Genomic DNA, 26,422 nt, shown 5'->3' with positions numbered 1-26,422 from the left:
TCTGAACTCCTGAACTCAGGTGATCCACCTGCCTCGGCCTCCCAAAGTGCTGGGAATACAGGCGTGAGCCATGGTGCCTGGCCTATCTCCTCATTCTATATATGAGAAAACTGAGGCACAAATAGGCGAACTGGCTTGCTTGAGGTCACAGAACTACGCTGTGAACCCATGCAGCCAAGAACTTGCCGTGAACCAAGAGTCAATGCCAATAACCACCATGTTACAGGACCTCAATGCAGAGAAAGAACAGGATCTGGCAACTTCGTTATTACTTTCTCCTTTAAAACATTAAAATCCAGGAAGAAGCGCCCTTTCAGACAAGAAAAACTGATAGCTCTTTCCTACTGCTTTCTGAATCTTGGTTCCCACAAATTAAATAAACTAGGCTGTACTGTGTAAATAGCAGAGTGAACTGATGGAATTATTTGTTACAATTTCTAAGGTCAATTTGCAACATATAAAATTATATACAAGCAGGCAGTCATTGAAAATGTTTGTGGAAGGCTTATGAACTAAAGTTGATAAAAAGTATTAAGCAATATGTGGACACACACACATATATCCACCCTACAGAGCAGACAATCCCAAGTGCTACAGTGCTTGAGCAAATATCTTTAATGAAACTTAAGTAGAGTTACTGCCTTCCAAAATAAAAGCAGCTGCTTGTTTTAATATTATCAATGAGGAAGCTGTGATCTAAACGCATCAGCTGGAATTAAAAGTCATTTTTATTTCACTACTTTAATCCCTAGTCCTGAAACAAGGGAACAAGCCCCACAGTGTTACATTTCACTCGCTAGTAACTAAAGGAATGTATACTCATAACAAAACTTCCTAACCTTACGGAAAGACACAATAGAGAAAAGGAAAAGTTCTCCAGAAAATTTTCTCTCCAGAGATTATCATTATCTACGATTTTTATTTCTTCAGATTTTTTTCTATTCATATATGAGGTCAGTCTCTATCTGCAGATATAGCTTTTATAAAACACAATTAACAACTCCAAAAGCCTTAGAGAGCAATGGAGAACTTCATTACAGCTTTGAGAAAATGAATAACTGAAAATTACATTGCATGTCACAATAAAACTTCCAAAATGTCCACGTTAGCCATTTTCCCTCCATCTCACAAAACTGCCCTTTCTCTCTTTCTTCCTCCAAACTCATAGCTACCTTGTCTCAAACCTACTTCCTCTTGTTTCTTTTCCTTTTATGTTTTCCTATTCCTAAGCAAAGCAGTCTATAGGCATTTTCAGTTTCCAGCCTAAGTGACCCCATGGTTGAACAACTTGTCAAGTAAATGAAGGCTGCTTCCCCCTTAGAAAGGTCCCCAAAGGGAGGACAGAAACAGCAACAGAAAACACTCATAATTTAATGTTATGGTCCTTTTCACACATATGTAGCCATATCTATTATATTTTATTTTACTTTATTTTATTTTAATTTTTTAAGACAGAGTTTTACTCTGTCACCCAGGCTGGAGTGCAATGGTGCGGTCTCAGCTCACTGTGACCTCCACCTCCCAGGTTCAAGCAATTCTTCTGCCTCAGCCTCCCAAGTAGCTGGGATTACAGACGTGCACCACCATGCCTAGCTAATTTTTGTATTTTTAGTACAGACGAGGTTTCACCATGTTGGCCAGGCTGGTCTTGAACTCCTGACCTCAGGTGATCCACCTGCCTCAGCCTCCCGAAGTGCTGGGATTACAGCACTTTTACAGCATGAGCTGCCATGCCCAGCCTATTTTATTTTATTTTGTCTTATTTTATTTAGAGACAGTCTTGCTCTATCCCCAGGCTGCAGTGCAGTGGCGTGATCATAGCTCACTTGGCTAATTTTTAAACTTTTTGTAGATATGGGGTCTGGGTATGGTGCCCAGCCTGATCTTGAACTCCTAGGCTTAAGTGATCCTCCTGCCCTGACCTCCCAAAGTGCTGGGATTACAGGCGTGAGCCATCCTGCCCAGCCTGTATCTATTTTATAAGTTGGTTTTTTTGATTACTTTAATGCAAATGAGATTATACCATACTCTCTTCTTTGTCACTTCCTATTTTCATGTAATTTAAGTTAGACATCTGTTGATGTCAGTATAAATAGATCTAGATCATTTTTTATAGTTGTATAGCTTTCATTACATGGATGTTTCACAATTTATTTAGCTAACTACCTATTGTTGGACATTTGGTTATTTCCAAATTTTTGCTATTTTATATAATGCTGCACTTATATAAAATAGTTTTATATAATTATGTTTAATTATACTACTACTATGTCTGACAATTGACTTGTATCAAGAACATACAAAGAATTGTTACAAGTTGCCAGGCAGAGTGGCTCATGTCTGTAATCCCAGTGCTTTGGGAGGCCAAGTTGGGCAGACCTCTTGAGCCCAGGAGTTGAAGACCACCCTGGGCAACATCGGGAGACCCCATCTCTACAAAAATACAAAAATTAGCCAGGCATAAGGGCACACATCTGTAGTTCCAGCTACTTAGAGGCTGAGGTGGGAAGACTGCTTGAGCCCAGGAAGTTGAGGCTGCAGTAAGCCAAGATCACACCACGGCACTCCAGCCAGCGCATCAAAGGCCCTGTCTCAAAAAAAAGGAAGAAGCGGGGGTGGCAAATAAGTAGAGTATAAGCCACCTCATCCAACCTGATTGGAACCAGTAGTTGACTGGTTAATCAGTTCAAGCAAGGAATCATAAAAATTGATGCATGTGCCGGGCATGGTGGCTCATGCCTGCAATCGCCTCACTTTGTGAGACCGAGGCGGGCTGATCACCTGAGGTTAGGAGTTCAAGACCAGCCTGGCCAACATGGTGAAACCCTGTCTCTACTAAAAATACAAAAGTTAGCCATGCATGGTGGCACACATCTGTAATCCCAGCTACTCAGGAGGCTGAGGCAGAAAAAAGAAGAAGAAATGCTATGTGAAGCCTTTTTATAAGGGCATTAATTTTATTCACAAGGGCAGAGCACTCATGACCTAATCACCACCTTGAAGGCCTCACTTCTTAACATCATCACATTAGGTCTTAGGTTATAACATGAATTTTGGAGGACTCAAGAAAAAAAAAGTGAAAGACAACCCACAGAATGGGAGAAAATACTTGCAAATTATATACAAAGTAGGCCCACTTTATTTGTGGAAAATATGTAGCCAGACACAGCGGCTCATGCCTGTAATCCCAGAACTTTGGAAAGCTGAGGTGGGAGGGTCACTGTCCCAGGAGCTCAAGACTAACCTGGGCAACATAGGGATACCCTATCTCTACGATCAATAAATAAAATTACCCAGATGTGGTGATATGTGCCTGTGGTCCCAGCTACTTGGGAGGTTGAGGTGGGAGAATAACGTGAGCCCAGGAGGTTGAGGCTGCAGTGAGCCAAGATCGCATTAATGTACCCCAGCCTGGGTGATAGACCGAGACCTTATCTCAAAAAAAAATCTATACATCTATATATATATTTATCTATATATAGATATAGATAAATATAGATATATAAACTTATATTTATAGTTATATCAATACATAAATATATAGCTATATATAAATATATGTTTATAAATATATAGATACATATATGTAACAAAATATGTTCCAAGACCTCCAGTGTATACCTGAAACTGCAGGTAGTACCAAACTCTATAGATACTTTTTTTTTCCTATACATACATACATACTTATGATAAAGTTTAATTTATAAATTAGGTACTGTAATAGAATAACAACAATAACTAATAATACAAGAGAACGATTAGAATATACTTTTTTTTTGAGATGGAATCTTGCTCTGTTGCCCAGGCTGGAGTGCCATGGCACCATCTTGGCTCACTGCAACCTCCGCCTCCCAGGTTGAAGCAATTCTCCTGCCTCAGCCTCCCAAGTAGCTGGGACTACAGGCGCCTGCCACCCCTGGCTAATGTTTGTATTTTTAGTAGAGACAGGGTTTCACCATATTGGCCAGTCTGGTCTCAAACTCCTGACCTTGTGATCCACTCACCTTGGCCTCCCAAAGTGCTGGGATTACAGGTGTGAGCCACCGTGCCCGGCTACAATATACTTTAATATAAGTGACATGAATAGTTTTCTCTCTCTCTCAAAATACTGTAATATTTGGGATTGCAGCTGCCTGCAGGTAACTGAAACTGCAGAAAGCATAAGGGGGACTACTGTATCTGACAATGGACTTGGATCTAGAACACATAAAGAACTCTTACAACTTGATAATAAAAAGGATATAACCCAATTTAAAAATGGACAAAAGATCTGAACAGATATTTCTCCAAAGAAGACATACAAATGGCCAGTAAGGGCCAGGTGCTGTGGCTTATGCCTATAATCCCAGCACTATGGGAGGCCAAGGCAGGTGGATCACTTGAGGCCAGGAGTTCAAGACCAGCCTGGCCAACATGGCAAAAATCCATCTCTACTAAAAATATAAAAATTAGCCAGGCGTTGTGGCGCATGCCTGTAGTCCCAGGTACTCAGGCAGATGAGACACAAGAATCACTTGAACCCGGGAGGCAGAGGTTGCAGTGAGCTAAGATTGCACCACTGCACTCCAGCCTGGGCAACAGAGCAAAACCCCACCTAAAAATAAATAAATAAATAAAAATAAAAGAAAGAAAATAAATAGCCAATAAGCACAAGAAAGTACACTCAATTTCTGTCTTAGTCTGTTTGTGCTGCTGTAACAAAATACCTGAGACTGAGTAATTTATAAGCAAAAAATTTATTCCTCACAGTTCCAGAGGCTGGGAAATCCAAATTCAAGGTGATAGCACATTTGGCATTTGGTGAGGGCCTGTTCCATTGTTCCCGTTCTCGCAGAGGCATCTTCACACGGCAGGAGAAGAAAGGAAAAAAGAAGAAGAAATGTTATACGAAGCCTTTTTATAAGGGCATTAATTTCATTCACGAGGGCAGAGCACTCATGACCTAATCACCACCTTGAAGGCCTCACTTCTTAACATCATCACATTAGGTCTTCGGTTATAACATGAATTTTGGAGGACACAAACATTCAAACCATAGAAACATCGTTAGCCATCAGGGAAGTGCAAATCCAAACCACGTGAAGATACCACTTCACACTCACAAGAATGGCCATAATAAAACGACAGATAATAACAAGTGTTCGAGAGAATGTGGAAAAATTGAAACACTCATATGTTGCTGGAGGGAATGTAAAATGCTTTGCAATGAAGTTGGAACTGCTTTGGAAATAGTCTGGCAGTTCCTTCAAAGTTTAAACATAGAGTTATCATATGACCTGGCAATGCCAGGCTTCATCATATTCCCAAGGGAAATGAAAACATATGTCCACACAAAAACTTATACGTGAATGTTCATAGCAGCATTATTCATAATAATCAAAAAGTGGAGACAGCTGGGCGTGGTGGCTCCCAACACTTTGGGAGGCCAAGGCAGGAGGATCGCTTGAGCTCAGGAGTTCGAGACCAGCCTGGCCAGCATAGTGAAATGTGATCTCTACTAAAAATACAAAAATTAGCGGGACATGGTATACGTGCCTGTAATCCCAGCTACTTGGGAGGCTGAGGCAGGTGAACGGCTTGAATCCAGGAGGCGGATGCTGCAGTGAGCCAAGATCACACCACCGTACTCCAGCCTGAATGACAGACTGAGACTCCATTTAAAAAAAAAAAGAAAGTGATAAAACAGATAAATGAAATGTATTATATTCCTACAATGGAATATTATTGAGCCATAAAAAAACAAAAGGAAAGAAGTACTGACACATGCTATAACATGAATGAACCTTGAAAACATTAGGTTACTTGAAAGAAGCCAGTCACAAAAGACCACAAATTGTGTGGTTCCATTTATATGAAATGTCCAAGTATGCAAATCCTATCCTAAAAGAAAGTAAATTAGCGGTTGCCTAGGACTGAGGGATGGAGGAAATGGGGAGTGACTGCTCATAGGTATGGGATTTCTTTTTTGGGAGAAATGAAAATATTCTAAAATTGATTGTGGTGGCCAGGCTCAGGGGCTCACGCCTGTAATCCCAGCACTTTGGGAGGCCAAGGCGGGCAGATCACCTGCGGTCAGGAGTTCAAGACTAGCCTGACCAGCATGTAGAAACCCCATCTCTACAAAAAATACAAAATTAGCTGGGCATGGTGGCGCATACCTGTAATCCCAGCTACTCGGGAGGCTGAGGCAGGAGAATTGCTTGAACCAGGGAGGTGGAGGTTGCAGTGAGCTGAGATCGTGCCGTTGCACTCCAGTCTGGCGAGAGAGTGAGACTCCATCTCATAAAAAAAAAAAAAAAAGAATGTTTCAGGCAGAGGGAAGAGAAGTGCAATGGTGCTATTTCAGGCAGAAGCTTGTCAGGTTTGCTGTGGTGTGGCTAATGTGGAAGGACTCAGTGGGAAGGAAAAGAGATGAGGGCAGAGTACTGGGCAGGGCCAAGTTAAAGCCATATGCATACTGTTACATTTTTTACTTGTCTAATATATTTCGGTAAATATAGACAAAACATTACAAATAAAGATGTAACTTTTGATGTTTGTAAGGTCATCTGTTATTTCCACTCCTTTTTTTTGAGATAGGGTCTCACTCTGTCACCCAGGCTGGAGTGCAGTGGTGCGACCACAGCTCACAGAAGCCTCGACGTCCTGGGCTCAAGCGCTCCTCCCACCTTAGCCTCCTGAGTATCTGGGACTACAGGCACATGCCACCGTGCCCCACTAATTTTTTATTTTTTGTAAAGACAGGATTACTCCATTGTACCCAGGCTGGTCTCAAACTCTTGAACTCAAACACTCTACCCACCTTGGTCTCCCAAAGAGCTAAGATTACAGGCATGAGCCACTGTGCCCAGCTTGTTATTTGCATTTGTGATTTTAAAACTCCATGTTTTTTATCATAAGATTGTCAGGTGCTTTCTGAACAGGAAATGCCTTAATTTATGACTCAAAATACAAACAAATGTAGGTGATCAAAGGCATATCTATGTCTTCAATGGAAATATATATACATATGTCATTAATGAAGACAACCTGAGAACATGAAATTCATGATATATTTTCTTTTCCATCACCTAGCCCCCTAAAGGAGAGATCTTTCATTCAGAGCCCTGGGTTTTGTTTTGTTTCATGATTTGCTTTTTTTTTAAAATAAGAGTTTATTTATTTCTCTATCTGGGACAGGGTTTCACTCCCATCAGCCAGGCTGGAGTGCAATGGCATGATCTCAGTTCACTGCAACTTCTGCCTCCTGGACTTAAGTGATTCTCTTGCCTCAGCCTCCCGAGTAGCTGGGACTACAGGCACATGCCACTGCATCCAGCTAATTTTTTGTAGAGACAGGGTTTCACCATGTTGGCCAGGCTGGTCTTGAACTCCTGAGTTCAAGCGATCCGTCTGCCTCTGCTTCCCAAAGTGCTAGGGTTGCAGGAATGAGCCACCGCGTGGCCAAAAGAGTTTATTTTTTAAAGAAAATTGACTTCTTTGAAAAAGTAGAAATGAGGCTGGGCGCGGTGGCTCACACCTGTAATTCCAACACTTTGTGAGGCCGAGGCAGGTAGATCGCTTGAACTCAAGAGTTTGAGACCAACCTGGCCAACATGGTGAAGCCCTGTCTCTACTAAAAATACAAACATTAGCCTGGTGTGGCGGCAGGTGCCCATAATCCCAGCTACTCGGGAGGCTGAGGCAGGAGAGTAGCTTGAACCCGGGAGGAGGAGGCTGCAGTGAGCCAAGATCGCACCATTGCACTCCGGCCTGGGCAACAAGAGCAAAACTCCATCTCAAAAAGAAAAGAAAAAGTAGAAATGAGGAAGTGGCCAGCCTGTGTGGGGATCTAATCAAACAAATCTTCCCTTGATGAGGGTAGTACTTAAGTTGAAAAAAATTTGCCTATATAATAAATATTGCAATACTTTATTTTATTTTACATTTTTTGAGATGAGGGTCTCACTGTGTTGCCCAGGCTAGTCTTGAACTCTTGGGCTCAAGGGCTTCTCCTGCCTCAGCCTCCCCAGTGGCTGGGCTAATAAGCACACACCACCGTGCCCAGCTCTACATACAGATTTTTTTTTTTTTTTTTTGAGATCCAGTCTTCCCTGTCGCCCAGACTGGAGTGCAGTGGTGTGATCTCCGCTGACTGCAAGCTCCGCCTCCCGGGTTCACGCCATTCTCCTTCCTCAGCCTCCGGAGTAGCTGGGACTACAGGCGCCTGCCACTGTGCCCAGCTAATTTTTTGTATTTTTAGTAGAGACGGGGTTTCACCGTGTTAGCCAGGATGGTCTCGATCTGCTGACCTCGTGATCTGCCCACCTCGGCCTCCCAAAGTGCTGGGATTACAGGTGTGAGCCACTGCGCCCGGCCCATACTGATTTTTAAATTAAAAAAATCTACATTCTATATGCCCATCATAGCTTCTCCCTAATAAAATCTTTGTGAGTGTTTATGGGACTTCTTCCCTGGAAAATCTGCAAGCAGCCTGGTAGCTTTATATATACAGGAAAGCCAAAGGACAAACTAGGAATTATGTCAGAGATGGGGAAAGACTAAGGATTTTACCCAAATCAGTTGAGAATCAGCCTTAAGTATAAATGGGCCAGGTGTTGGTGGCTCACACCTGTAATCCTAGCACTTTGGGAGGCCAAGGCGGGCAGATCACTTGAGGTCAGGAGTTCGAGACCACCCTGGCCAACATGGCAAAACCCCGTCTCTACTGAAAATACCAAAATTAGCCAGGCATGGTGGCACGTGCCTGTAGTCCCAGCTACTTGGGAGGCTGAGGCAGGAGAATCACTTGAACCTGGGAGGCAGAGGTTGCAGTGAGCTGAGATCACGCCACTGCACTGCAGCCTGGGTGACGCAGCGAGACTCCATCTCAAAAAAAAATAAAAAAATAAAAAATAAATGAAGCACAATTAACATTTTATAATTTTATAGAGCAAAAGTTCATAAAAATAAATATTCTAATTAACTGTTTCTCCTACATCTTATAAACACTATTATCAAGCTCATTTAATATTGAAGATAAATTATATCATGGCATGGGTAAAGATTTTCGATAAGGAGTTGCTGAGATAAGAGTCAAAATTCTCCAGCATAAATTCACTGACAGGGATTTCTGTTCAATCTTTTTAAAATTCTAATATCCAATTTATTTCCTCTAGAGAATAACTCATGTAGAATCATAACCTCTTTGGTGGACCTTGATTTTTCCATCAGTAAAAGTATAGAACTAGTTTTGACTTAACAGTCAAGAAATGCCTACCGTCTCCATATCTGGCTGATGAGAGCGCCCTCATGTGTGCATTTTTTGTAATGTTTTAGAAATCTGAAAAAGACAATATTAATCTCAGCAGTAATACAATAAATAATATCTTCATTTGCACATTTATGATAGCTTCAGGTATTACTCAGTAAAAGCTAAAGGCAAATGCTGTAGTAGGTTAATCTTACTGTCGTTCACTATCAAACCTTTCATATGCCAATTTCATCCTAAAACAGTGAAGTTATTGTTTTGGTTTAAATTTTAATTTAATGACCTAAGGGATTTTTTCCCTTAAAACTTCTAAGTATTTCATTATAATATTATTTCATCATTAGGCTTAAAGGAAAATATGTGGTCAATTGAGTTGTTATTTATTATACATGATAGCTTGACATCATCTTTTTAGAGATGGAAAACAGCTCCAGGGACCAAGTCTAACTCAGGTTTTTGATATAAGAATTTACCTGTCGGCCGGGCGTAATGGCTCACACCTGTAATCCCAGCACTTTGGGAAGCCGAGGCGGGTGGATATAGGTCAGCAGATTGAGACCAGGAGTTCAAGACCAGCCTGGCCAAGATGGTGACACCCCATCTGTACTAAAACTACAAAAATTAGCCAGGTGGGATGGCAGGCACCTGTAATCCCAGCTACTTGGGAGGCTGAGGCAGGAGAATTACTTGAACCCAGGCAGCACAGGTTGCAGTGAGCCAAGTTCACGCCACTGAACTCCAGCCTGGGCAATAAGAGTGAGACTCCATCTCAAAAAAAAAAAAAAAAGAATTTGTTAGTTTAAATCATAGCAATTTCTTCCTACTCAAAGAGACTACATTGGAAGAAGCCAAAAGAGAAGCTTATTTATTTATTTATATGCTTTATTTATTTATTTTTGAGACAGAGTCTTGCTCTGTCACCCAGGCTGGAGTGCAGTGGTGTGATCTCGGCTCACTGCAACATCCGCCTCCTGGGTTCAAGCGATTTTCCTGCCTCAGCCTCCCTAGTAGCTGGGATTACAGGTGTGTGCCACAACAGCCAGCTAAATTTTGTATTTTTAGTAGAGACGGGTTTTCACCATGTTGGCCAGGCTGGTCTCAAACTCCTGACCTCAGGTGTTCCACCTGCCTCAGCCTCCCAAACTTCTGGGATTACAGGCATGAGCCAGCAAGTCCAGCCTAGAGAAGCTTATTTTTTAAAAGAAAATATACAAAAAAATCAAAATCTCATAAGTCCAATTGTAATTTTTTTGGCGTTTAAAAAATGCTAATGCCCTCAAATATTCTCCTATCCAATCATTGTATTTTAAATGGCATTCCTCCAACAAATATTTGTTGAGCCCCCCACTATATGCCAGGATTGAAATGTCAAATTGAAGGAGGCAATAGCTACTGAAGTAAAGCAAAAAAAAGTACTGATTATTTTTCCTTCTATAAAATGACCTAGTAATAACGCTTTACCCAGGAGAGTTGCTGTAAAGATCTAATAACATGACATATATAACCATACCCCTAAAGAATGAGGTGTTATTAAAATGTTTGCAAGAGAAACCTTAGTAATTCCAAGCACATATTTTAGGAATGGTTTCTTGTGTAGAAAATCCTTGAATGTGAGGCTCTGCTGATTTTTGTAATGCATATTCTCTTCTTATGTATGTGGATTTTTTTTTTTTTTTTTTTTGAGACAGAGTCTCACTCTGTTGCTCAGGCTGGAGTGCATTGGCATGATCTTGGCTCACTGCAACTGCCACCTCCCAGTTTCAAGTGATTCTCCTGCCTCAGCCTCCCGAGTAGATGGAATTACAGATGTGTGCCACCACACTTGGCTAATATTTGTATTTTTAGTAGAGATGGGGTTTCACCATATTGGCCAGGCTGTTCCGGAACTCCTGACCTTGTGATCCACCCACTTCAGCCTCTCAAAGTGCTGGGATTACAGGCATGAGCCACTGTGCCCGGCCTATTTTTTTAACTAATGTTTAAAGAGACCCACTTTATGTACAGAATTCTGGCTACAACCTAACACATGAGTTGCTCTGTTCATCAGTTATAGCCAATTTAAGTAATTGTGAAAAGCTCAGCAATACTTTAACTGGCAATGAAAGCTTCAATATCTCACGTTTACCACCACAACTTTGGATTTCTTGGTAGCTAAATAAAATGCTTCTATTTTGTGGGGGAAAAACTGTCACATAAGTTGAAATTCTGCAATGTTCAATTGACAAAAAGGTCTCTATGTTAAATCAAAGCTATAAATTCCACATCAGTAATACATGAGAGAGAAAAAAAGCCAAAATTAAAGTGATTCATGCTCACTTCCCTAACTGAACCTAAGATTTTACTAACAGAGATGCCGTAACTTTGATCACGCACACATCAAACTTGAATTTAAAAACATACATGCACTCACTCATCTTTTATCTCTTATGTAATTAATACTGTAAGATTATATTTTGCCTACGTGCTCTATATTACTAATTTATAGGATTATTACTATTCAGTGTTGTTTACTTGAAACCATACTGTACTATACACAACTTTTGCATTCCATGCTAACTTTATTTTTTTTAATTAATTTTTTTTTGATACAGAGTCTCACTCACTCTGTCACCCAGGCTGGAGTGCAGTGGCATGATCTTGGCTCCTGCAACCTCTGCCTCTCGGGTTCAAGTCATTCTCCTGCCTCAGCCTCCTAAGTAGTTGGTACCACAGGTACATGCCACCACACCCGGCTAATTTTTGTATTTTTGGTAGAGATGGGGTTTCACCATGTGGGCCAGGCTGGTCTCGAACTCCTGACCTCAAGGTTATAGGCATGAGCCACCATGTCCCAACCCCATGCTAACTTTAGAGCTTATTTCACATCCCGTAAGATACAACACTACTTGTGTTACGTAGTGAGCAGTGTGGGGAAGAAAAGCATAGAATTAAGTTAGTGACAAATCCAGTGAACTCAAAAAGAGGGAAAAAAACACTCCCAAACAATTGTTGTCCCCATATTCTATTCTCCCTAGAGGTAGTCCAAAAAGGAATGACAAAAGAAAAAAAAGGATACAAAATGAGATAATGGTTCATGTGACATATAAGTACAGTAATAAAATAAACATATATGATATTTAAGCAAAATAGTATGTATGCATTGATGGTCATCTGATATAAATCCATCATTTCTGTTGGCCAATATCTAAAACCTTTACTTTTCTGAGGAGACAAGCTATAAATCTATACAGATATTTCTACAATGAGAATTCACTATTACATATGAACCAATATAATTTGGTGTCAAATATTCACAATTAGTTTTAAAAAATCCCCTACTTGGCCGGGCGCGGTGGCTCATGCCTATAATCCCAGCACTTTGGGAGGCCAAGGCGGGTGGATCATAAGGTCAAGAAATTGAGACCATCCCGGCCAACATGGTGAAGCCCTGTCTCTACTAAAAATACAAAAATTAACTGGGCATGGTGGCAGGCGCCTGTAGTCCCAGCTACTCAGGGGGCTGAGGCAGGACAATCACTTGAACCCAGGAGGCAGAGGTTGCAGTGAGCTGAGATCGCGCTACTGCACTCTAGCCTGATGACAGACTGAGACTCAGTCTCAAAAAAAAAAAAAAAAAAAAAATCCCCTACTTATGTTAAGAGCACCAAAAATAGGGCCAGGAATGATGGCTCATGCCTATAATTTTGGCACTTTGGGAAGCCGAGGCGGGAAGATAGCTTGACTCCAGGAGTAAAATAGTGAGACTCTGTCTCTACAAAAAAATAAAAAATTAGCTGGATGTGGCACACACCTGTAGTCCAGGTACTCACGGGGCTGAAATGGGTGGATCACTTCAGCCTGGGAGGTCAAGGCTGCAGTGAACTGTGATCACACCACTACACCCTACACCCAGCCTGGGCTACAAGGTGAGACCCTGTCTCAAAAGAAAAAAAATTAAAAAGGTACCAAAAATCTATAGCTCTTTCAGGAATAAAATACATGTAGTTAGTGAGGTTTTTCTCTCCCACTGCTATAACTTAATTTTTGGTTGAGATGCTAAGCCAAACATCATTTTAAGTCTGTGGCCCAACTGAAAAAGGGAATCATACTCTTCAAAGAATTGTACATTCCCACTCTAATTGCTAAAATAAAATGTTGGATTATGAAAATCAATTTTGTAGGTATCAATAAGTTATAAGAGCATGGCTTATTTAAAAAAAAAAAAAAGTGGGCCAGGTGACCTACGGAGCTGCAAAGCAAGCAAACTGAATTTACTTATCGAAGAGCCCATCCTCATACTTAAAATTTCCCATGACTACATGGAAATTCTTTCACTTACCAGAAAGACCTGATTGGCACTTTCACTGAGAGCTGCATCATCTGGGCTGTCGACAGGTGTCTGACGTGTAAACTTGGAATCAAACTGACTTACATCCTCTTCAGATTGCTTTATACAAACAAAATAATTTAGAAAATAATGAATAGTCTATACGACATCAATCAAATGCACTGTAAGCTCTGGGAGCTCTTTTCACAGGGTTTAACTATAATAAAGTATTAGAATAGTCTTAGCAGGCACAGAATGAAGAAAAAAATGCAAGTGGAAAGTACTGAGTCAAATTACATCTTCAAATCTTAAACATGCACTAAAATAGATTTTAGTACACTGTTATTCCTATTAAAACTGTGAATATATCAACTAGGCATGGTGGCTTACGCCTGTAATCCCAGCACTTTGGGAGGCTGAGGCGGGCAGATCATGAGGTCAGGAGTTCGAGACCAGCCTGGCCAATATAGCAAAACCCCCTCTCTACTAAAAATACAAAACATCAGCCGGGCGTGGTGGCGGGCGCCTGTAATCCTAGCTACTCGGGAGGCTGAGGCAGGGGAATTGCTTGAACCTGGGAGGCAGAGCTTGCAGCAAGCAGAGATCATGCCACTGCACACCAGCCCAGGTGACAGTGCGAGAGTCTGTCTCAATTAAAAAAAAAAAAAAAAAGAATACATCGAGCACAAAACAAGCTGGAAAAAATGTGAATATCAATTTCCCCTCTCACAAAGCTTCAGTGTGCCTAGTCCACTGGCTAAATCCCTGTTTAGAGATAATTAATTCAGTTGGCTACTGCAGGTTTGTAATAAACCTGAAAAACTACTGAAGCAGAGTTAAAACATGAATAATACTGGTAAGATGCTCCAGTTAAAATTTCTTCCCGCAGCTTATTTCATTCCTTTAGAAATCTAAAGGAGCAAAAATAATTTTCTATTCCGCATGGGTTATGCTATATTTCCTTGTGAAAGTATAGTTGTCACTTCAGTTGTAACCATGAGATTTATTTATTTAATTCCTTCTCTGTTTCCCAAAATATCTGGTTAGACTCTTGGGCCAAATGTGGGAAGTAAATAATAATTTAGAATATCTGACTTAATAGTAAAAGATGACCACACTGACCTTATAATTCTCTTGGAGCCCAGACTGTGAACCTGCACTCCCTGGAGGAATGGCTGATTCCAAGTGTGGGGAAAATGTACAAGGTAAGCATAGAACACCAGTTTCCTTATTTTGCTCTCTCGTACAACACCAGACAATGTGCTCATGTCAAAAGGACTCAGAACCCAACATGAAGATGCACCCAGCATTCACTGCACCCAGCATTCAACGAAGGGAAAAAATGAGCATCAATAAAAATAACTGCCAGGTGCGGTGGCTCACGCCTATCATCCCAACACTTTGGGGAGGCAGAGGCAGGTGGATTGCTTTTGTGCTCAGGATTTGAAGACCAGCCTGGTGAACATGGCAAAACCCCGTCTCTACCAGAAACACAAAAATTAGCTGGGTATGGTGGTGTACCTGTGGTCCCAGCTACTCAAGAGGGTGAGGTGGAAGGATTGCTGGAGGCCGGGACGTCAAGGCTGCAGTGGGCAGAGATTATACCACTGCACTACAGCTTGGGTGACAGAGTAAGACCCTGCCTCAAAACAATAAATGAATAAATAAAAATAACTGCAATGAAATGAAACACAAATATGTTAAAACGTGTAAGTTCATAACATACTAAAAAAGAAAAAAACACACACACAAGGTTCATTGGTCAATTTTGGAAGATGCTAGGGAGCTAATTCATTATTTTGAAAACTAGGAAAGAATCAAACATACATCCTGCCTTTCCTGTATGAACTGTACCTTGGGTAACTAACTGATCAAAGAATTTCTCTTTATGAAAGAATTCCAGCTAACAAAGAAAGAAGAAATAACAGAATAAGACCATTTCACAAACACCTGATGAAATTATAAAAGTAGGCCAGAGTTTCTCAACCTCAGGGCTACTGACATCTTAGGCCTATTAACACTTTGCTGTAGGGGGCTGTGCTGTGCTGACTCTTACCCCTGAAGGTACCTATAGCATTCCCTCCCGCAAGCTGTGACAATCAGTGTGTCTCCAGACATTGCCAAATTACCCTGGTAGTGAAATCCTGACACAGACAGTGACCACGAACATAACTAAAAAAAACACACATACACACACACAAGTACACATTATGCCTCCTGATCAAAGCATATGCAATATTGAGAGTTTAATCTGAATCAGATCAACCACCTAAATTTAACTACCAGTTTTTGCAAATTTGGGGAACAGATGAACATAGTCAATGATACTCTGGGGATAATATCAGCAAAATCAAAATTTGAGAATTCTACAGGACAAATGACCCCGTTTCTTCAATAAATCAAGAGGGGAATCTATAAATGAAAAGAGACCTAAGAGACATAGTAACCAAACTACATACAGACCTTGATTAAATCCTTACAAACAGGAGAAAAAAAAAAAAAAAGAATGGAACAACAACAACAACAAAAATTAGGTGGGGCAACACAGGGAGACCTCATCTCTAGAAAAATTCAAAAAATTGGATGTGGTGATGCACCCCTGTGGTCCCAGCTATATGGGAGGATCCCTTGAGCCTCGGAAGTTGAGGCTGCCATGAGCCACTATCATGCCACTGCACTCCAGCCTGGGCAACAGAGAAAGACCCTATCTCAAAAAAAAAAGAGGAAAAAAAAACTGGGGAAAGTGTCAGCTTCTTAGGTGTGATGACGGGATGACAGTTATGTTTAAACAAGATGATCTAATTATTTTTAAGCTGGGCAGTAGGTGTATGACAGTTATCCTCCTTACAATTGTTTATTGTTTTTAAAAGTGGGTCACATTATGCTCCATGACCAAAACATAATCACCATCATCATCCTCCTCCTTCTCCACCTACAGCCCAAAGAATGGAAAAAGAAACTGTGTTTTCTCAGATTCTGAGGTGGCAGAAAGACAATAACACACTAACTCATTTACTCATAAACATATTGTTATGAGTTGAATCGTGTGCCTTACCCACCCCCAAAAATTTCATATGTTGAAATTCTAACCTCTAGTTCCTCAGAATGTGACCTTATTTGGAAAGGGTTATTGCAGATGTAATTAGTGAAGATGAGGTCCTACTGGAGTAGAGAGGAACCCTAATCCAATATGCCTGGTATCCTTATAAAAAGGGGAAATTTGGCCACAGATATGCACACAGGTAGAACACCATGTGAACATGAAGGCAGAGATCCGAGTGATGCACCTACAAGCCAAAGAATGACAAAGATTACCAGCAAACCACCAGATGCCAGGGGAGAGGCATGGAACATACAGTTTCTCACAGTAGTCAAAGAAACCAACTCTAACAACGTGATCTAGAGTTTCTAGTCTCCAGATCTACGAGATAATAAATTTCTGTTTTCTAAGAACCACGGTTTGTGGTACTTTGTTGCAGCAAGCCTAGCAAACGAATGCACACATATTCTATATTTTGAAGAAAAAATTCCCAGAGAATCATATTTAAAATAGTTAAATTAAGCAAAATAAAACAAACCAAAAAAAGTCCCAACTACCTGAAATATTTAATTGTCTTAGGTAACTGACTTAAGAATATCTAATGCAGTCAATTGCCACTGGTTTTAGTTCTTTAAAAGATAGTACAAAAATAAAAGATGCTTGGCTGGGTGCAGAAGCCCACACCTGTAATCCCAGCACTTTGAGAGGCTGAGGTGGGTGGATCACTTGAGTGCAGGAGTTCGAGACCAGCCTGGGCGACATGGCGAAACCCCGTTTCTACAAAAAATACAAAAAAATTAGCCAGGTATGGTGACACATGTCTGTAGTCGCAGATATTCAGGAAGCTGAGGTGGGAGAATCACCTGAGCCTGGGGAGGTCAAGGCTGCATTGAACTGTGATCGTGCTACTGCACTCCTTCCTGAGTGACAGAGTGAGACCTCGTCTCAAAATAAACAGGCCGGGCACGGTGGCTCACGCCTGTAATCGCAGCACTTTTGGAGGCCGAGGCGGACAGATCATGAGGTCAGGAAATCGAGACCATCCTGGCTAACACGGTGAAACCCCGTCTCTGCTAAAAATACAAAAAATTAGCCGGGAGTGGTGGCGGGCGCCTGTAGTCCCAGCTACTAGGGAGGCTGAGGCAGGAGAATGGCGTGAACCCGGGAGGCGGAGCTTGCAGTGAGCCGAGATCATGCCACTGCACTCCAGCCTGGGCGACAGAGCGAGACTCCATCTCAGAAAAAAAAAAAAAAAATATATATATATATATAAAAAATAAAATAAATAAAAAATAAAAACAAAGATGCTGAAGAGAGGATAAACCAGAGATCTTTGAACTGCTAATAAAAATAATGTTTCTGTCTGCTCTGAGATTTTTCTTTTCTTTCTTTCTTTTTTTTTTTCTTTTATTATTATTATTATTATACTTTAGGTTTTATGGTACATGTGCGCAATGTGCAGGTAAGTTACATATGTATACATGTGCCATGCTGGTGCGCTGCACCCACCAACTCGTCATCTAGCATTAGGTATATCTCCCAATGCTATCCCTCCCCCCTCCCCCCACCCCACAACAGTCCCCGAAGTGTGATGTTCCCCTTCCTGTGTCCATGTGTTCTCATTGTTCAATTCCCACCTATGAGTGAGAATATACGGTGTTTGGTTTTTTGTTCTTGCGATAGTTTACTGAGAATGATGATTTCCAATTTCATCCATGTCCCTACAAAGGACACGAACTCATCATTTTTTATGGCTGCATAGTATTCCATGGGGTATATGTGCCACATTTTCTTAATCCAGTCTATCATTGTTGGACATTTGGGTTGGTTCCAAGTCTTTGCTATTGTGAATAATGCGGCAATAAACATACGTGTGCATGTGTCTTTATAGCAGCATGATTTATAGTCCTTTGGGTATATACCCAGTAATGGGATGGCTGGGTCGAATGGAATTTCTAGTTCTAGATCCCTGAGGAATCGCCACACTGACTTCCACAAGGTGTTGGAAGTTCTGGCCAGGGCAATTAGGCAGGAGAAGGAAATCAAGGGTATTCAATTAGGAAAAGAGGAAGTCAAATTGTCCCTGTTTGCAGATGACATGATAGTATATCTAGAAAAGCCCATTGTCTCAGCCCAAAATCTCCTTAAGCTGATAAGCAACTTCAGCAAAGTCTCAGGATACAAAATCAATGTGCAAAAATCACAAGCATTCTTATACATCAATAACAGACAAACAGAGAGCCAAATCATGAGTGAACTCCCATTCACAGTTGCTTCAAAGAGAATAAAATACCTAGGAATCCAACTTACAAGGGATGTGAAAGACCTCTTCAAGGAGAACTACAAACCACTGCTCAAGGAAATAAAAGAGGATACAAACAAATGGAAGAACATTCCACGCTCATGGGTAGGAAGAATCAATATCATGAAAATGGCCATCCTTCCCAAGGTAATTTACAGATTCAATGCCATCCCCATCAAGCTACCAATGACTTTCTTCACAGAATTGGAGAAAACTACTTTAAAGTTCATATGGAACCAAAAAAGAGCCCGCATCGCCAAGTCAATCCTAAGCCAAAAGAACAAAGCTGGAGGCATCACACTACCTGACTTCAAACTATACTACAAGGCTACAGTAACCAAAACAGCATGGTACTGGTACCAAAACAGAGATATAGATCAATGGAACAGAACAGAGCCGTCAGAAATAATGCCACATATCTACAAGTATCTGATCTTTGACAAACCTGACAAAAACAAGAAATGGGAAAAGGATTCCCTATTTAATAAATGGTGCTGGGAAAACTGGCTAGCCATATGGAGAAAGCTGAAACTGGATCCCTTCCTTACACCTTATACAAAAATCAATTCAAGATGGATTAAAGACTTAAATGTTAGACCTAAAACCATAAAAACCCTAGAAGAAAACCTAGGCATTACCATTCAGGACATAGGCATGGGCAAGGACTTCATGTCTAAAACACCAAAAGCAATGGCAACAAAAGCCAAAATTGACAAATGGGATCTAATTAAACTAAAGAGCTTCTGCACAGCAAAGGAAACTACCATCAGAGTGAACAGGCAACCTACAAAATGGGAGAAAATTTTCACAACCTACTCATCTGACAAAGGGCTAATATCCAGAATCTACAATGAACTCCAACAAATTTACAAGAAAAAAACAAACAACCCCATCAAAAAGTGGGCGAAGGACATGAACAGACACTTCTCAAAAGAAGACATTTATGCAGCCAAAAAACACATGAAAAAATGCTCACCGTCACTGGCCATCAGAGAAATGCAAATCAAAACCACAATGAGATACCATCTCACACCAGTTAGAATGGCAATCATTAACAAGTCAGGAAACAACAGGTGCTGGAGAGGATGTGGAGAAATAGGAACACTTTTACACTGTTGGTGGGACTGTAAACTAGTTCTTTCTTTTTTTTTTTTTTTTTTTTTGAGACAGAGTCTTGCTCTGTCGCCCAGGCTGGGGTGCAGTGGCACAATCTCGGCTCACTGCAAGCTCCACCTCCCGGGTTCACGCCATTCTCCTGCTTCAGCCTCCAGAGCAGCTGGGACTACAGGCGCCCACCACCACGCCTGGCTAATTGTTTGTATTTTTAGTAGAGACGGGGTTTCACTGTGTTAGCCAGGATGGTCTCGATCTCCTGACCTCGTGATCCGCCCGCCTCGGCCTTCCAAAGTGCTGGGATTACAGGCCTGAGCCACTGCGCCCGGCCGAGATTTTTCTTATTCTAAAACAATCTCAAGCGATCTTCCTGCCTCAGCCTGGCAAGTAGCTGGGACTTACAGGCACAAGCCACCACACCCAGCTAACTTTTAAATGTTTTGTAGAGATGGAGTCTTGTTACGTTGCCTATGCTGGTCTTGAACTCCTGGCTTCAAACAATCCTCCCACCTCGGCCCTTTAAAGTTTGGGGATTACAGGCGTGAGCCACTGCACCCAATTATACGCTTTCATGTATACTTACCAACAGAGGTTTAAAAGGGGGCTCCACCTTTTGAGCCAGAAGTTTTTCCCAGTTAATGTGTCTAAAGAATGGATGAGCCTAGGGAAAAACAGCAGAAAGAAAAGTTGAGGGGACTAGACTTTGCTGGATTGATAATCACCTTTTTGAAGTTACAAGTCACAAAATAAGCTAAACTTATAAGCAACTACATATAACCCTCAGAAATACATAAAACTAGCATTATCTTCCCCACAAAACAGCAAACATGCCAATCTCTACTTGCACTTCTCCAGCATCCCCAGGACCAGCTCACAGATGAGAAGCAGCATTTCTTTTCAGCAGCTTTAAAGAGGATAAAGAACCTTAGTCAAACTGATTTTTTTCCTTTTTAGACTTTGTTTGTCTACTTTGCCTTGAGAAAATATAGTTTATTGGCTGGGCACGGTGGCTCATGCCTATAATCTCAGCACTTTGGGAGGCTGAGGCAGGTGGATCACCTGAGGTTGGGAGTTCGAGACCAGCCTGGCCAACATGGTGAAACCCCTTCTCTACTAAAAATACAAAAATTAGCCAGGCATGATGGGGCATGCCTGTAATCCCAGCTACTAGGGAGACTGAGGCAGGAGAATCACTTGAACCTGGGAGGCGGAGGTTGCAGTGAACCAAGATCATGCCATTGTACTCCAGCCTGGACAATAGAGTAAGACTCCATTTAAAAAAAAAAAGAAAAGTAAAAAATATATAGTTTACTAATTACTACTGAAAAATTGTTTAAGGGCCTGTAATCCCAGCACTTTGAGAGGCCAAGGCAGGTGGATCACCTGAGGTCAGGTGTTCCAGACCAGCCTGACCAACATGGTAAAATCCTGTCTCTATTAAAAATACAAGAATTAGCTGGGCGTGGTGGTGGGCGCCTGTAATCCCAGCTACTCGAGAGGCTGAGGCAGGAGAATTGCTTGGACCTGGGGGACTGAGGTTGCAGTGAGCCAAGATGGCACCACTGCACTCTAGCCTGGGCGACAGAGTGAGACTCCGTCTCAAAAAAAAAAAATTAAAAAAAAGAATATGAAAAGAAAGTCGTTAAACAAATCTGTACTTTGCCTTCAAAATTCAAAGACTCTTTTGGTTCCATATATATTATTCAAAATATACATTAAATTCTATCTAGTTAAATCCTAGTCATTGAATCTTACAGTGTCAGTGACCATTTAAGAACCTTACCTTTTTAAGCAGACCTCTGGCTTCTTGTGTGAGGTAGGGAGGCAAATTGAGTTTACATTTGAGGATGTTGTCAATTGTTTTCTTTCTATTCTCCCCAGTAAATGGGGGCTAAGAGTAGAAGACAAGTGAAAAATATTAGTATATATGAAACAAATTTTAAATAACAATATCTATTTCCTGAATTAGTTATGCATGGAGATCAGAAATGTATGCTGTGAAATGGGCTAACTGCTAAAGACCTTTATTTTGTTTTAGAGACAGGGTCTTGCTATGTTGTCAAGGCTAGATTCTATTAATAATCCTTAGCTCAAATGATCCTCCCACCTCAGCCTCCTGAGTAGCTTGGGCTACAGGCATGCACCACAGTGCCCGGCAGACGTGCAGTTTTTAAGCAACAGGACAGAGGAAGTAGCAGTGTCCTGGAAGGAAGCCTGTGTTTCCACCGTTAACTTGCTGTGTGATAATAAGTGAGCCATGTGATTTTATGCTTCAATTTCTCCATTTATAAAATAAGGGCATTATCTGTTCAACATCTATTTCACAGGCCTGCTATGACATAGATCATTTAAATGAAAATGTTTCTGAAAGTATGAGATCCCATATAATCATACAGCATTATTAGTGTTAAACTGCTAATAACAAATCTTTGGGCTTTGAAAACTCCACTGGTAACATTTTCAGAAAGCACAGGACAGGTCTCTTGCTACAGTGACTCAGCACAGACCATAATACACACAGCTTTTAACTGTGCACCTACTGCTCCAGTCAGCATGTCATACATGAATGCTCCCAAACTCCACCAATCCACAGCACGATTGTGGCCACTTCTCATCAAGATTTCAGGGGCCCTACAATGAGGAAAATAATATGTTTAAAAATGCACCCATTTGCATATCATCTGAATTAGAATTTTAAAAACAATATACAGAGTCAATGAGGCTACAGAAAACAGATACTATTCCTTAAAACAGGTAAAATTAGCTATTACCCCCAAACCAATTATGTTTAACATGCAGCTCACATGTATTTTATTGTTCCACAAAACATGTGTGTGACTGTTCCATCATGAATAGATTCTTTGCGTAGTCCAAAGTCTGTTAGTTTCACATGACCTACAATGAAAGATTACAGCATGATTATTCTCAGAATTCCAAGTATGTGCAGTATTTGAACATGTCATATAACACCTTAGTCTATGCTTCCATTTAACTTTCCTTGCCTCAAACTTTTCTTGCAGATGTCAAGAACAAGGTACCATCCATAAAATGGGATGCTAACTGTTTAAGGCTAGGGCAAAGTCACCTTTTGCCAATGATATAATCTCTCTAGTAAAGAGAAAATAAAGATAGAGAAAAAAGTGAAATAACCTGTTTAAGGCCCTAGCTTTAAGTATACGCAGAATCCTCTACCATCCTGAAAAAGAAAAATCCTGTTTTATGAAGTCTAGTTTAAGTACACAGACCCTAATAAAGATATTCTGTACCTTTTAAACAAAGGTGTGAGATAGTACTTCAAATATATAGCTTTTATCACAGTGAACTGCGAAGGGTTCTTAAAATGGTCTCAGAAAGTCACTATAACAAGGTAGCTCATTCTACCCAATGCTGCTAATTAGGGGAAAGAAATAAAATTGCTAGATAGTATGAATCAATCATTGCTGATCCAGAAAGTAAAAAACACCACCTTATACAAAGATCGTTTCAGTTCAAGTTTAGTTTTCTTTACTGGACTGTCATAACAAGTGGTTCAACAGTCTCAGGGACTCTAGTATTTGAGGTTCATTTCACAGAAAAGGCACAATGACCTATTGATTCAAATGTAAACATATACTACACTCTGATACAGAATAAGTATGGCCTTTATTTTCACAGAACAATCTGATACACTCAACCTTATAAATCAAAGAAGTTAACTATTCTTCACTCCCCTATTCTATCCTGTGACTTAGAATTCACATCAGAATCCAGGTTTTGGGGAGTGAGGAGGTGTTGATGAGAGGAAGGAAGAGACACTGATTCCCTTGATATATTCAGTTAAGTATATCATTTCTCCTTAAAAAAAAAAAGGTGGGTGGAGGAGTATAATCTGGAATGTTTATATGAGCCTCGGTTGTTCATACATCATTTTCTAAGAGTTTGAAACAATTAACTACCTCATGGATTATTCTGTAGACATCTAAGGATTAGCAGCTGCTACCACTTTCTAGATACCCTGGGTCAGCTGGTTGCTCCTTTGGGGTACGAGTGAATTGCCAAGTCTACCCACAGCCCAGATTAGCATAAGTTGAGCTGTCTGTAGCAGCATGCAGTTGTAGTCAAGGCTCACTATGCTATATCTATAGCTATAAAGATTATTAGTCTCTCTGATGTTTATGTTTGTTGTTGCAAACAAACAGCAAGAATAAACTGATTCTGGCAGTGGGGGAGGTGGGTTATGCCTGTAATCCCAGCAATTTGGGAAGCCAAGGCAGGCAGATCAACTGAGCTCAGGAGTTTGAGACCACCCTGGGCAACATGATGAAACCCCATTTCTACAAAAAATACCAAAAATTAGCTAGGCGTGGTGGTGTGCCACAGTGGCCCCAGCTACTTGAGGGGCTGGGGTGGGAGGATCACTTGAGCCTGGGAGGTGGAGGTTGCAGTGAGCTATAATCATGCCACTGTATTCCAGCCTGGGTGACAGAGTGAGACCCCCATCTCAAAAAAAAAAGAGTAACCTGATGCGTACTAAACATCATATTCCCAAAGTTTTATCAAATACTTTGGTTCAATTTCAATCCTTTTTCCAGCATTAATAAAACCTACTGTAAGAAGCATAGCTTCTAAAATTTGCATATTTTCTTTTTCTTTCTTTCTTTTTTTTTTTTTTTTTTTTTGAGACGGAGTCTCCCTCTGTCACCCAGGCTGGAGGGCAATGTTGTGATATTGGCTCACTGCAACTTTCGCCTCCTGGGTTCAGGCGATTCTCCCACCTCAGCCTCCTGAGTAGCCAGGATTACAGGCACCCACCATCATGCCCGGCTAATTTTTTTTTTTTTTTTGTATTTTTGTAGAGATGGGGTTTCACCATGTTGGCCAGGCATCTTGAACTCCTGACCTCAGGTGATCCGCCTGCCTCAGCTTCCCAAAGTGCTGGGATTACAGGTGTGAGCCACTGTGCCCAGCCAATATTTACATATTCTCATTATTAAAACTCAACTTGTATAATTAAGATTCACTTTTCAATTTAAGTAACAAGCCAAAATTAATGTTTACACTGGCTTTTACAGTCGAAAACATTACACAACATTTGATGTAAGGATTCCAAAAACATGAAAAACTATAAAGAGTAAGGATTAAACTAAAAAAGGCAGTTGAGCGACTATTATCCTCAACTTCTGTTACTCTCACCAAGCGTAATTACCTAAAGACTTAAAACATCACCAAGTACTATGATGCCATGAATTCTGAGGGAGGAAATATACAAAATAGAGAGATGAGTATGGGGCTTTGAAAATGGCCACGACCTGTGTGGGAGGATTTTAAGATGATTATTTACATAGAATTGTTTACAGTATGTCTCCACCTTGGTGATTAAGCATGATATTCTCCGGCTTCAGGTCTCTGTAGATGATCCCCTTTTGACGTAAATGCCCCAAAGCCATGGAGATTTCTGCCAAGTAAAAGCTGGAAACAAAAGTGATTTAATAAAATTAAAAAGAGTGTAATCTATCCAAAGCAGTTTATGTATGGAGCAAAATTCCTGGAAAGAAACAGACATGCACCAAAGACCAAATTAGTGGGGTAGGGGGATGTATGGGAAAAAGAGATAGCATAGGATGCTGCCAAAAGGCATGGGGACATTTATGTTTCACTCATTTTAGTGAAACTATGAAGTGCTTTATTTTGCCCTTAGAACATACTGCTAAAATTGCAAAGATGTCCGGAATATGCTAAATGGCCATTGGTCATGTTTTGTTCTGTCTGTGTAGGAATTAAGCTAATAGTCAATCATTTCAAAGCAAATTTCTCCCATCCACCCTCAACTTTAAAATCCCATAGGAAATAGGAACTTAATTATTCTCAGAGATCAAGTCTTGATTTCAAAAGGTGTCTTATAACCTGACCCTTAGAAGCCCACTCATCCCTTACTTAATACAGCTACATATTTATAGACAGCTTAGGCCCACAGTATCTGCCCTCCCTCCTGTCAGCCAGCCCACAACTATAAACTGTGTGACACTCAAATTTATCTACCTCAAAAGAATAAAGGGCTGAATCAACCCTGTCTGGATTCGAAAAGCACAAGGCGCTGCAATACTGGCTGCATAACAATGTTGCAATCCTGCAGATTACTCCAGGATGGAGAGGGTGTGTCCCAGAGGACTGAGGCAGTTTCACAGCCAGCACGACCACAAACACAGCCTCCAACACGGCTCAGTGAGCCTCCTCCAAAAAAGGGCACTTCATCCCTAAGGCTCTTCAATGCAGCTTCTGCGTTAGAAAAGGCCTGAAATTAAACAATGGAATGCAGTTTTGGTAATTAAGGTAGAAAAAAACATTTAAGTGTTGTTTTCTATTAAATTAATGTGTAGGAGAAACTGATTTATTGTGACCCAATATTGTTGCTTCACAAAAGGATGTGCATAT

At 40.8% G+C, this 26,422-nt stretch overlaps 1 protein-coding gene across 12 annotated transcripts in view; it reads right to left on the bottom strand.

The window, feature by feature from the left end:
- Positions 1 to 26,422, bottom strand: part of LOC129016554 (ribosomal protein S6 kinase beta-1-like) — a 35,986-nt gene that overhangs the window by 5,597 nt on the left and 3,967 nt on the right. For 3 of the 12 annotated variants that reach the window (XM_063655442.1, XM_063655441.1, XM_063655443.1), the window contains 10 exons: positions 26,030 to 26,282; positions 25,359 to 25,459; positions 22,816 to 22,906; positions 22,531 to 22,642; positions 21,795 to 21,902; positions 20,595 to 20,672; positions 13,569 to 13,676; positions 6,159 to 6,256; positions 5,536 to 5,651; positions 4,748 to 4,840 (listed from right to left, as the gene is read on the bottom strand). In XM_063655442.1, the coding sequence (XP_063511512.1) occupies positions 4,748 to 4,840; positions 5,536 to 5,651; positions 6,159 to 6,256; positions 13,569 to 13,676; positions 20,595 to 20,672; positions 21,795 to 21,902; positions 22,531 to 22,642; positions 22,816 to 22,906; positions 25,359 to 25,437 (883 nt within the window). In that variant the 5' untranslated portion in view covers positions 25,438 to 25,459; positions 26,030 to 26,282. Of the gene's footprint in view, positions 1 to 4,747; positions 4,841 to 5,535; positions 5,652 to 6,158; positions 6,257 to 8,800; positions 9,323 to 13,568; positions 13,677 to 20,594; positions 20,673 to 21,794; positions 21,903 to 22,530; positions 22,643 to 22,815; positions 22,907 to 25,358; positions 25,460 to 26,029; positions 26,283 to 26,422 lie in introns of those variants that run through there. The other 9 variants (XM_063655438.1, XM_063655439.1, XM_063655447.1 and 6 more) reach the window with 8 other exon arrangements.

Source organism: Pongo pygmaeus, chromosome 19 (genome assembly GCF_028885625.2).
Source record: "Pongo pygmaeus isolate AG05252 chromosome 19, NHGRI_mPonPyg2-v2.0_pri, whole genome shotgun sequence".
NCBI classification, from domain to species: domain Eukaryota; kingdom Metazoa; phylum Chordata; class Mammalia; order Primates; family Hominidae; genus Pongo; species Pongo pygmaeus.
Note: the sequence above shows the minus strand (reverse complement) of the source record. Positions and strands in the feature narration are given on the sequence as shown.